We start from the raw sequence: 13,367 nt of genomic DNA, 5'->3' as shown, positions 1-13,367 counted from the left end.
AATTATATTTTGTAGTTTTTGTATATCAAACTGTTTATTTAGTGAAATTTTAACAATACAGAACCCCAAAGGAAGCGAACGTGGATTTTTAATTGTTAAAATTTCACTTAATTGATAAACACTGTTATGTGCCTATATGTAACCCTAGTACACGGCTGTGAGAAAGTTACATAAACACATATAAAGCAAATTGAAAATTACAATAATAAACTAAATATTCCGTAATCACTTTTAAAACGGTATTTAAAAGCAAGTATAGTACAAAAATTCTTACACGTATATTTTACATATGTGATACACGTACTCTATCTTTACAACAGATTATCAGTTTTGATTAGTTCAAATAGGTGATTTAATTATCATTAATTATCAATATTGATAAAGATTTATCGGTCTGTTTTAACAACAACACTATATGTTATCATAAATATTCAAAAGTCAATATATTGGCCTACTGTACTCACGTATATTTTTTTCTCGTTTGTAAAATTACAATTATTAAACTTATTAACATGTTCATCTTAACATCGAAAATATTATTAATAAAATCTCTTAACAAGTTTTAAAATATTCAGCATGTAGGTGTGTTTGCAGATTTTACCTCAATTGTAAAAAAAAACGTTATTAACGGTTTATGACTCTGTCACTGGTTAAACATCGGTTAAATGAACAAATGTTTGACGAAGTGTAAAATAAACTTAATCAGATTTAGTGAGCAGACGAACTATTTTATCTTACTTTCACATATAACCTTGGTGAACTTTTATATAGAGTTGGATTTTTATGATAAATATATAATTGGATATTTTAGCTAGCAAAGGTAAGGTAGGTTTGTTTTACTAATTCCCTGTGTTCCCTGTAATGAATGAGGAAATTAGGTGTATAGTATTATAGTCTACAAACTTGCTTTTTGCTGTATGTATGATGTTTTTGTCTATATATGTTCTTACGTTATTGATACACATGTGACTTAATTATGCATTGATTAAAGGCTCATCTATGTATAGCCTCACAAACGAATAATTGTTTTATTCTTTTAAAAAGAGCAATCTTTAATTTTAAAACGTTTGAATAATGACTTTAGAACATATTCGATGCTTATTACATGAACAGAGTTACGCTAAATGTGAAATTATTTGCCATTAAAAGAAGCAAGATGTGAACGATGTAGTACTTTGACTTCCGTACAAAATACTAAATCACTATAACTGAGCTTATTGAAGAAAAAGATGGTATAAGTAGTTAATTTTTGGAAACAAACATAAAAAGATTTTTGGAAAATAAAAAAAAGGCATTTCTGGGACATATTGGGCCTTTAAATTAAATTAAGACGTATCGATCTATATAAACTAAGCAACAGTGAATACATTAAATGTATATAATATGTAAATTCGTACATGGTTGCTCATTTAATTAAATACAAAAATGAACATGTTTAAGTAAAACTTTATGCACAATGAGTTCTCAAGATCTTTTTTTATAATCTGTTATTTATTACCTACATATTCGACTTAAGAAAGATAATAACGTTCACGCAAATTCCTTATGAAAAATCTTACAGTGTCAGTTTCCGTATCATTTGCACCTTGTTTATTGGTTGAATACAATACTAAATTCTATTGGACGAGTATGCATGTGTCAAAAACTATATTGGACGAGTCAACAGCTTTCAAAACTATATTGGACGAGTACACAGCTGTCAAACCTATATTGGACAGGTACATATCTGCCAAAACTACATTGGACGAGTGCACATCTGTGAAACCTAAGTCAAATGAGGCGCTAGTTTGCGACAAAATAATTGCGACATTTGACACAACTTTGTTACTTTGATTGATATGATTTTTTTTGGATACAAGCAAAGATGGAGTGTGATATGCATTTGTTATTTTTATTTGGAGTCTGAATATAAAAAAGTACGGGGCTTAATGGTGTACGTTATGCAAATCTGACGGACTCTGGAAATGAAAACGAGGATGAATTGATAAGATAAGATCAAATGGAACATCATGTGGTGCAAGCGCTGAAAGTTTATTGGGTTTGGTAAAAAGATACATTGAAATACGGCAATTTTGATCACACAGACGATTCCACGTGCATATGACACTGAGCCACATCACATAAACAAGCAGAAATTCGTCCTTAATTCAAATAATTACCGATAGGCGTCAGTTTTATCATTAAAACACCTGTCCAGAATATAAATTGAAACTTTTTGAAAGTTTCTAGTTCCACCCACTGTTATATACCGCCTTAAATTACCGTCTTTTTAAATGTACCCATGTAACTTAAACCGGAATAACATTGGTTACAATGAGATGTTTAGAGGTGTCAAATGAATGCATAAAATAAACTCATACTTTTCTATTAATACTGCAAAATACATACAAAAGCATTGCACGGAATACGATATTGTAAATAAGCCGGAGATGTTAAATGTCGGACATAAAATCTAAATCTTAGCTTATTGTATGAAAGATAAAATACGTTCTTAGTTTTGTCATTTTTTTACCTACATGAATGTTGTTAATGGTTGTGTCTATCAAACGTATGACATACGTAAATAAACCATGACAATTAAACTGTGTTAACAACACACAGTCAACCATGGAAATCGTGGGTGATTCGGTGAATACAAAATTGAAAACAGATTTGTAAACAAAATATTTAAATGGAAAACTGATTAAAGGTAATGGTGATACAATTTACTAGATTAAGCAAATATTTTGAAGCACTTTTTGTAATAACATTTCAACAGTTACTGTTGTGTTTTTCGGTTGTTGTTGATGATGTCGCTGTTGCTGTTTCTGTTGTTGTTGTAATGATGATTTGGTAATTATGAAGATTGGTGAAGGAAATATGCTGGAGCACATTTTATAAAAATGATGTTTTAGTTACTTTTGTTGTTTTCTGTTGTTGTTGGTATTTATGTTGTTAGATAATGGTGATGGAATAATGATGATTATGATGATAATAATGATAACCATGACGACGACGACGATGATGACGACTCCGATGATGATGATGATGATGATGATGTTGAAATAATAATAATGATAACCATAATGACGACGATGATGCTGACAACGCCTACGATGATGATGATGATGATAACGATCATGATGAATCAACGTTGTATAAAATATTTTCTTTTCAGATATAATACATGATTTCCTAACTTTCATCACACAATGGCCGTTAACGTTCCCGGACTCATTTCCATCATTGTATTTTACCTTTTGATCCTACTGGTTGGATTATGGGCGGCAAGAAGAACAAGACAGAAAGAAGGCAAGGCCAGCTCCGAGCACGTGATGTTGGCGGGACGTAATATTGGCGCCTTTGTTGGGATATTCACAATGACAGGTAAACATTAGTTATGTTAACAGTATCCAGTAATGTCAACATTATCCAGTAATGACATACTTGTACTTCGTCTCGAATTCATGGAATTTGGCAAAGTAAATATTATCCAGTAATGGCATACCCTGTCTCGAATTTGGAATAGTCACTTAGTTGCATTCAGATTTAGCTCCCATGTATGTGCGTATTCATCCTTTTACATTTATTTACTTATTTGTTTGTTCGTTTGTTCGTCCCTTTCTTTCTTTCATTCTTTTTTGTTCTTTATGCTTTATATTTATTTATTGTACTATAATTATTTATTTTTGCTTAACATATGTTGGCGATAGAAAAATTGTTTGTCCTTTTATTTCATATTTAAAACAGTAACTAATTACCAATAAAAAGTATCCCATCTGAAAAACATATAAAATGATAGACGTTTGAAAGAAGATTAAACGTTATGGAGAATGAGTAAAAGAGCATTGCATACCATATCATATCAGCCGGGAAAAATACATACAAACAACACACATGTTGGACAAGGCCATTTTAACATTAATTTATTTTTGAACACGAAGGTATGAAAGGTATATCAGTCAATGATTTTAAGATTTTGCCCTACTTTTGTTACCATTATGAGCAAAAAAAGGCTACCTACTGCTACACTTAACATCGTTTAATTTAGCTTAATGTCTTCAGCGTACCCATTTCTATACTATGACATAACGTGTAAGAAGCCAACAATTTTACCCATGCTCGGATTGTTTATCAAAAATGTTTATATAGTGAAGCTATACATCTTTTATTGATGATTCAAACAGGTTTATATCTTGTAAAATAGTTTGATTCAGACAAGAACAAAGTCCGTTTTGCATACATGTATAATGTTAATTAGTTGCTTCTGTTATTCTTTAATTGCAGCAACGTGGGTGGGAGGAGGTTTCATAAACGGAACATCAGAATATATTGTCAAAGATGGTTTTGTTTGGTGCCAGGCTCCATTTGGATATTCAGTAGCGTTAGCGTTGGGTAATTATTTAAAAATATTATATGTTTGGATGACCTCCGGGCGTCCGTGGATAAGTGGTTTATATTGTTGACTTCAACCTTGCCCCTTACCGCTGTGGGTTCAAATCCCGACAGGAACTTTGGATTAGTCATGATTTGAAGCTATCCAGCTGTGGTTCTTACACAGGTGCATTTGTTTGTTTGTTTGTTTCATTTTACGCCTTTTCCCAACAGCATTTCAGTCATACAGGCGGGTAGTTTCCTTATTTAATCCTTGGGTGTTACACCAGTACTAGACTACCTTCCTCCGCGCTTAACTACCAAAGAATCTCCCGGGGATCGAACCCACGCTAGGGAGGTGACTGGATTAGAAATCATCGACTCTTACCCCTCGACCAAGGAGGCGGTGCCGTTCGTGCCTGAAATAATACACAGAAGGACACCCCACCAGTTAAGCTTTAACGTCGCAATATAATCCATACTGACTGTCGGCCTGACGTTAAACCAAATCGAACAAATCAACTTACGACCCAATTATTTAGCATGGTAATTCGTTTAAAACATCTATATTTTAGCTTGCTTAAACTTCATTCATGCTAGAGCATCTCTTTTCTTACAATCAATATGTTACAATTTATTTAAATAAAGGAGAACAATTACAAAATGCAACTCCAAATTCTTCGCGTGGATCGTTTTCTTCATGGGTTGGTCATTATACACATATAGTAAACAAAAATACACGGAGGACTTCTCACTCGGTAAACATCACTCATTGAAAACTTCTGACAAAGTAAAGACTGCACACAGTAAACATCACTCACTAAGGACTTCTTACAAAGTGAAGACTTTCCACACAGTAAACATCAACCACTGAGGACTTCTAACAAAGAGAGGACTTCCCACACAGTAAACATCACTTACTGAGGACTTCTAACAAAGTGAGGACTGCACACAGTAAACATCACTTGCTGAGGACTTCTTACAAATTGAGGACTTCTCACACAGTAAATATCACTTACTGAGGACTTCTAACAAAGTTAGGACCTCAAACACAGTAAACATCACTCATTGAGGACTTCTAACAAAGTGAGGACACTCACACAGTAAACATCACTTACTGATGACTTCTAACAAAGTTAGAACTGCACAGAGTAAACATCATTCACTGAAGACTACCAACAAAGTGAGGACTTCTCACAGTAAAACATCACTTACTGAGGACGTCTAACAAAGTGAGGACTGCACAGAGTAAACATCACTGAGGACTTCTAACAAAATGAGGACTACACACAGTAAACATCACTTGCTGAGGCCTTCTAACAAAGCGAGAACTGTACACAGTAAACATCACTCACTGAGGATTTCTACCCAAATGAGGACTTCCCAAACAGTAAACATCACTCACTGAGGACTTCTATCCAAGTGAGGACTTCCCAAACAGTAAACATCACACACTGAGGACTTCTATCCAAGTGAGGACTTCCCACACAGTAAACATCACTCACGGAAGATTTTTTAAGAAAGTGAGGACTTCTCACACAGTAAAGGTGACTGGTAGTATAATGGGACAGTACAGGGGCAGTCTAATTTTTTTTTAATAAATAATGATCACTCAATATATATATTCTTCTTAACACCCTTTTAAACGTTTCATTTCGATACCAGTTTGTTCGATGTATTAACATTGCATGTACCTTTGTAATAATAAAAAAGCAATTCAACTTATACAGGTGGTTACTTCTTTGCGAGTAAGATGAGGTCTCAGGGCTATATCACAATGTTGGACCCTCTGTCTCGGAAATATGGGGAGCGTATGGGCGGTCTCTTGTTTATCCCTGCTTTACTCGGGGAAATATTTTGGTCTGCAGCAATCCTGTCAGCTTTAGGTAAGATTGAAATTATATTACTCATTTTTATAATGATGCATTTTAGTTACCAAAAAATGTTTCATTTTACCATAACTTATCCGCAGGCTAATCGTAGGAGAGTTTTGACTAAAAATGTGGTCTGGGCTGTTCTTGATATGCTTTCCTCCGCAGAAATAATATTGAGTAAAAGATGCAGTTCTAAAGAGTTATTACTCCGTTGAGAACGCAATCGAATCATGTTAACGTTAGAAGTAAGTATACTCCATTTTTTACAAGTTTTTTTTGTTGTTTATAAACTTACTTTTACAACTTTAATAACATATAGAAATAATAAGTAGAATTAATTGCATACATATGTGATAAAATTATTTATCAAGATAATTTCTAAATTAAAGTTGCACTTAATTTCATGAAAAAATGCTTTGAAAACAGTACATTAGTTTTTACAGTTTCATAAAGATGTTCAATTTTATAATTTTGTGTGTGTATCGTATTTGATATAATGACAACATTTTATTTTATCTAGGTGCCTCTCTCAGCGTAATACTTGATTTAGATTCAACAATTTCAATAATCGTGTCAGCCTGTATTGCCGTGTTCTACACATTGTTTGGTGGACTCTACTCAGTAGCTTACACAGATGTTGTACAACTTATCTGCATATTTGTTGGACTCGTAAGTTTTATTAAAGGAACCTAAACCATAAAATTTAAAAAAATTACAAAAAAAACAAGTGAGAACTAAAAATAGGAAACCCTGCAAAGGATAACAAAATAATATACTCAAAATTAAATTGAAAATCGATTTTTGCGAGTAGCATTTGAGGGAACAGCGGACTCAATTTGCACATCAAAAATGAGTATTCTGGAAAAAACGGAGTAATGGAAAAGAAATCCTGAAAATTTGCACAGAAGTTATCAATCGGTACAAAAATGTAGAAAAAATATTTTGATGTCTCATCATGTCAAAAAAGTCCCTTTAAATTGTACAAAATATTCATCAAAATATTTGTTGTTTTTAGTGATTTAGCATTTTCTTACTAATGAATAAAACGTATATGTACATGTATTTAAGATAATAATTTTGTTTTTTTATCTTTTACTATCAATTAATAATTATTAACTTTACATCCATCCAATATATGAAATGGCGCTATCTGTGAATATAACGCAGACCGCGATGAGTATCTTTCGCTGCCAGAGGATTACGGTTTTATTAATCACCTATTTGCCACAGGGTTTTCTAAGAAATTACTAAATTATTAATTAATATAATTATTATTATTATTTGTTATTAGTATTGTAATAATTATATATGTTTCCAAATATGCTAGTATAACAATAATTATTGTCGATGGTATAATTTTCTATATATTTATTATTATTTTCATTATTATTATTAATATATTATTATTATTATTATTATTATGATTATTATATAGAAACGGCTTAAGCCGTCCATATGACAGTGAAAGGTTTAATAATCATCCTCTTGTGAAATCGTAGATTTTTTATAGATTGCTTACATGAGATGTATAGCATTTTGATGTTTCAGAATAAAACAACAAATTATTTAGATAATATAAACAATTATCAGTTACTAAATCCCGACTGGCTTGACAAGTGTTACAGCAAGACCATATAATTTTTGAAAAGAAAAAAAATTGTATGGCAAACACAAAATGCTGCATAATTACACTTCTTCTTATATTGAAAAAGAAAAAAAATATGAATTTGCTGCAGCAGTAAATAACGACAGTACAAATACAAAGACTGATAAATGATAATCGAGACTATATTATTACAATATCATTCAATTTACCTTTTGTCACATACTGGTATTGTATTACTTATTTCTATATGTTCTTGCAGTGGATTAGTATACCGTTTGCTTTCACACACAAGGCAGTTGGTGACATTACAGTGAACGCTACTGCTAACTGGGTAAAAGAATTGGACCCGGTTTATATAGGACTATATTTAGACAGCTATTTATTGCTCATATTCGGAGGAATTCCGTGGCAGGTTAGTACCTTTATTTACATAAAAAGTATATAAAACTGCATTGGTCTGTCAGATATCAGTAGAATTATTTTCAAAGTTCTTTTGATACAAATCATTCCAAAGTAAACAAATTGAAAAAAAAGATGTTATCGCAACGTTTCGGCCCTTGATAAGGATGATAAAAAATCGTCGAGGTAATCGCATTGGTTTTTCACTTTCAATAAAAAGTGAACTGCACATGCGCCAAATTATCAGCAAATAAAAATAGCAATTAAATATTTTGTAAATGTGCATTTTGCTCTGTTTTCTTTTATAAATCGTTTGCGAAACCTTTCTTTTAGAACACTCTCCAGATATAACCATTAAATATGAAGAAAGTGATTATATTGTTTTTGAAGTATAAAATGCTATATTATAGCTTTATACCCTTGAAATAAGTTTGTCACTAAGCGACATACAATTTATGAGATGTGCTTGTTTGACAAAATATTCATTCGAATTATACCGTTTTTAAATGTAAAAAAAACAACACTTTTTTAATTCCGTTTTATATTCAGTGCATTGATGTGCATTAAGCATATCGGTCTAACCATGGAGATTTACAAAAGTATTTAAGTAGCATTGTCGCTCCATTAACCGATGGTATCTTACACGAAGACCGTGCGCATGCACAGTTGTTTAAAATTGTCTTTTATTTTAAGAATTTTGAAATATATTTACAAGATAAATCAAATAATCACGATATAAAATAATAAAACATTGCAATTTCCTAATTTCCATCACGTGTGGCCATTTTTATTTTCATTTCTTCATAAATTATTATGCATTTGTATATATGATATGATATTGAGGTTCAACCTTTTTACAAAGGTGTTTTAATGCTGCCAAAAGAAAAATCGTCTTTTTTTTTAATTTCAGGTATATTTCCAACGTGTTTTGTCTGCAAGCACAGTTCGGAATGCTCGGATATTATCATATGCAGCAGGTGTAGGGTGTATAATTATGTCTATACCTTCCATTTTAATTGGAGCCATAGCAACCGTAACAGGTTAGTTTTCTTGTTTTACTTTGTCTTAATTCGCACCAACACTCTGATAGTTTACGATTTTATATTTATAGGGTGAAATTGATTATCTTTACTTGTTTCCCAATGTTGAAAAATGTAAACGTTGTATGTATACAATTTATCGAATTAAATTTAAACTAACCATTTAGATTTGTTATTTGCATATCATGTATCATCTTGCAAATTTATAAATATTTTTTAATAATTGTGTTCACTTATATAATGCAATATATAGAGCTAGAATTTTACTTTATATTGACCAATCATTGTACAAAACTGATAGCTAAGTTATTTTAATTTATCTTTTTCTATAATTGCTTAGCTTTTTTACGTGAAAATAAATACGCGTTTCATGTGCGAATTGCTTTCTGAACTTTTCTCATATGACGCATGCGCAATATATGACTTCCGTTGCTAGGCATATTTTCTAAATGTAAAAGCCTCAATACTAGCTGTCATTTTTTCTTTAAATTAGATTGGAATCAAACAGATTACGCTGGAACAGTTCCAATACCGGATGAAGATATGAATTTAATACTTCCATTAGTTCTTCAATACCTGACACCTCAAGCTGTTGCATTTGTTGGGCTCGGTTCTGTGTCTGCTGCAGTAATGTCGTCTGCGGACTCATCGGTGTTGTCTGCTAGCGCCATGTTTTCAAGAAATGTGTATAAATTGGTTTTCAGACAAAAGGTAAGAATTATTTTAATCTATCTATTTCAAGCAAAATTTTGTTTCATTTTTATTATGAAATGCACGTTTAATGAATAATTGCAAATTTACAAATAAAAAAATGCAATTACTCAGTAATTCTTTCATTCCTTAAATTAATCAAACTGAATTTCGCCCGAAAGTGCCTAAGAAAGTTTTGCTCCTTAATAATCGAGTACAATGGAATTAGTATTTAAAAGCGGTTAAATACTAGTAATAAATATTTTTGTTTGTTTGTTGTAAGATGTTTATCTATATCTGTTTTACAGATGTGTACATGTTTTGTCTAATTTTCATTTGTTATTTTCTCTTTTACAGGCCTCGGAAAGGGAAATATTGTGGGTTATGAGAATTACTATATTTGTTGTTGGTATCCTAGCAACGGTGATGGGTATCACTGTGAAGTCTATTTACACTCTATGGTTCCTGTGTTCTGACCTTGTGTTTGTTGTCTTGTTCCCACAGCTGTTTTGCGTTGTATATTTGTCTTGGACTAACACATATGGTTCTTTGATTGGATATATTCTGGGACTATTTTTCCGACTTGCCGGTGGTGAAGCGGTCCTGAACATACCTGTGCTTATAAAATATCCATATTATAATGACGCAGATGGACAGTTATTTCCCTTTAAGACTCTTTCCATGATCATCTCTTTGACGTCAGTGCTTGTTTTCTCCTTTGTAACAAATTATTTGTTTAAGAATGAAATTTTACCAAAAAAAGCAGACATATTTAAATGCATTGTAAATAGGGATGATGTAGGAAAACCCAGGAAAGAGTACAACGAACAGATTGAAATGTCACCGCCAGACGAAAATTCGGGGAAAATGAACCCAACATTTGCATATTCAAATGATGACATACAAGGAAAGGCGCATGCAAACTAATGTAGTAATGTTCTATCTACAAATATATATATATATACGAGTACAGTGTATATTGTACACAAATTATGAAACGTTCACCTAACCTATCTCATAAAACCAGAACTGATCATTGCGTTTCACGCACGCCCTCACAGCTCAAATTTGGGGTATATACTATTTTGTGTATGTCTTTTAATAAAATGTATAGTTTGAAATTAATAGTATGTTTTCAGAATTCTTGAAATCACATGGTCGGATTGAAAAATTACTGTCAAAGAACAAAACAGATCGTCAACTGCCATTTTTGAAGATGAGTTGTTACATTTAACTTCTGTACGATTTCAAACTTCTATATAAATACACAATCCATAGCACTTTTAAATATATTTGGGATTTTAGAACTTCCGGAATTCAGAAGTTACACTGTATCAAATTGAAGAAGAAAATGTTATATGAATTCAGTACAGTTTTCATTTGAGAAAAGTTCTACATGTATTGTTCAACTCGCGACGGTTTCATCATGATGCTTCTGGTAATGATGGATAAAGATTTTAGTTTAAACTATGTAAAATAAAACAAACATACTCATTTATGTAACAAAAATCTACATGTTTTTGTTTTATGTTTATGTTAGAAACATAACATTTAAGTTATGTTTGAGCACAAAACAGGCTTAATAAGATTAGTTTCAATTAGAAACATTTACTAGTATACTAGTTGTTGGTACGTACACCTTTGTTTATAACATGAGAATTAATAAAATTAAAAGAATTATGATAATAATTATAAAAAACATAAAGAAGAATGCTGACCTACTTTTGGCCAGACAGAATGGTTGCCTATTTATCGTTTTTAAGCGCCTCGGCGACGGATCGCGCATTTTTCTATTCCACAAACGACCATTTTATTTTACAAACTTCTGATGTCGACATTGCCATATAAAGAAACAATAATGACATCTCTAATTTTATGATACATTTTTTATGATACATTTTGGAACACTATTAAAACATGTGAGCAGCACCAATGTGGCGAAATATGGTGACAATGAACTGAAACGGTACTAAAATAATGTAATAATAAACTGTTAAACAATAGAAATTAAAGAAAACAACATAACAATGATCAGAAATACATATTTAAACAAATGCCGGGTAACTGGACCAACCCTCGTTGTCTGAAAAAAAAAACCATTAAAAATAAAACTGTAAATGTACTTACTTATTTTATTTTTATTTTGTGAAATTAAATTTAGTTAATTTATATGAAAATCCATAATTTAAGCATCTTAAAAAGACGAAATTATAATTCTGTCAGGTTCTTTGAATTATTTCAAGTGACAAAGCTAGTCAAGCTATTCAGTTATACCAGGATCGTTGTCTCGTTGTCTTAACTTAAAGTCCGCTGAAAAAACCTGGAAAGTCGACATATAACCATTGCAGTGTCAGGGTTATTACTAATTTTTCATTTTACAGCTTTTTGTGATATGCAGGCTTCGCAACTTATAATCCCCTTTTTAACATTTCATTTTATTTAGTTTCACCCGCTGTTTTCTCGATTATAGGGCACGCGCATTCTTTTACTCGGAACCATACGCCGTTTTTCATGGAATAATGGCGGGACGGTTGTCTTAATACATGTGTAGTGCGCATATTGATGTTTTCATGTCCCGGTGGAAATAGTTACTGGATTGTATGAAGCAGGTGAGGTGATATTGACCCTGGCCCCATCACAAAGATTTAAGGATCAAGATCAGGATCAAATTTAAAAACTCGATTCATTGTTTATCCTCGTAAGCTATATATATATTTAGCCACAGATGTGTATATAAATAGATCGGCGGAGGCCCCCCGCCATTTTAACTTGTTAATTTTTGACTTTTCGCTTGGCGGGGTTGCGGGGCGAAAACACGAATGGCACAAATCAGCCACTTCTCCGAGGTTTTTATACTTAAGGTATTAGCACCCTAATGCATTACCTCCGCTTTGAAGAGTATTCAAATAGGCTAGAACTACTGTTAACTACATTGAAAATGAAGGCCATGGGTTCAATCCCCAGAAGGGTCACCTTTTTTTTTCTTTCTTTTTTTCTTTTAACATTATTTATGTATCTCTCATGTCCCATTTGGAAAGAAAAAAGGGTTTAATTTTGATTTTTTAATTTATATAGGTATTTATTGGCTAAATTATGCTAAATCTAGTAATAAATATGGTACCTGATATTTTCAAAGTGTAATATAATCAAAACTAGACGGTAAAAGTATTTCATATTTTACAAGATCAACCAATATACTTTTTTAAAAATTTAGGGAAACTTTGAAAACAGGCACTCATTTGGGTAAATTTTAAGAATTTTTTAAATTAGGCTCCCTAAGTAGAAAAATGGTCAGACACGTGGTAAAAATGGGTGGGGTAGGGTAACATTTTTATACAGATTTCATAAATTTTAAGTAGAAACTATAATTTTGCTTATTTGGATTGTTAGCTGAATGGTACTATT

The 13,367-nt window shown here is 31.9% G+C and overlaps 1 protein-coding gene across 3 annotated transcripts; it reads left to right on the top strand.

Annotated features, from left to right (window-relative positions):
- The first annotated feature begins 575 nt into the window (after positions 1–575).
- On the top strand, positions 576–11,397 carry LOC132752759 (high-affinity choline transporter 1-like). 3 transcript variants are annotated; one of them, XM_060743141.1, is made up of 9 exons: positions 576–820; positions 3,158–3,366; positions 4,267–4,374; positions 6,084–6,239; positions 6,748–6,896; positions 8,093–8,245; positions 9,143–9,272; positions 9,766–9,983; positions 10,320–11,397. In XM_060743141.1, the coding sequence occupies exons 2-9, from the start codon at positions 3,192–3,194 to the stop codon at positions 10,887–10,889; spliced, it is 1,659 nt and encodes a 552-aa protein (XP_060599124.1). In that variant the 5' UTR covers positions 576–820; positions 3,158–3,191; the 3' UTR covers positions 10,890–11,397. The 3 variants fall into 3 exon arrangements, with proteins under 3 accessions (XP_060599124.1, XP_060599126.1, XP_060599125.1); XM_060743143.1 differs by having other exon boundaries at positions 576–825; XM_060743142.1 differs by lacking the exon at positions 576–820 and adding an exon at positions 2,485–2,689.
- The last annotated feature ends 1,970 nt before the right edge of the window (positions 11,398–13,367 follow it).

This window comes from Ruditapes philippinarum, unplaced genomic scaffold (assembly GCF_026571515.1).
Source record: "Ruditapes philippinarum isolate M1 unplaced genomic scaffold, ASM2657151v2 ctg426_1_1_1_1, whole genome shotgun sequence".
NCBI classification, from domain to species: Eukaryota; Metazoa; Mollusca; class Bivalvia; order Venerida; family Veneridae; genus Ruditapes; species Ruditapes philippinarum.
The sequence above is the reverse complement of the archived record's forward strand: the minus strand, read 5'-3'. Positions and strand labels throughout refer to the sequence as shown.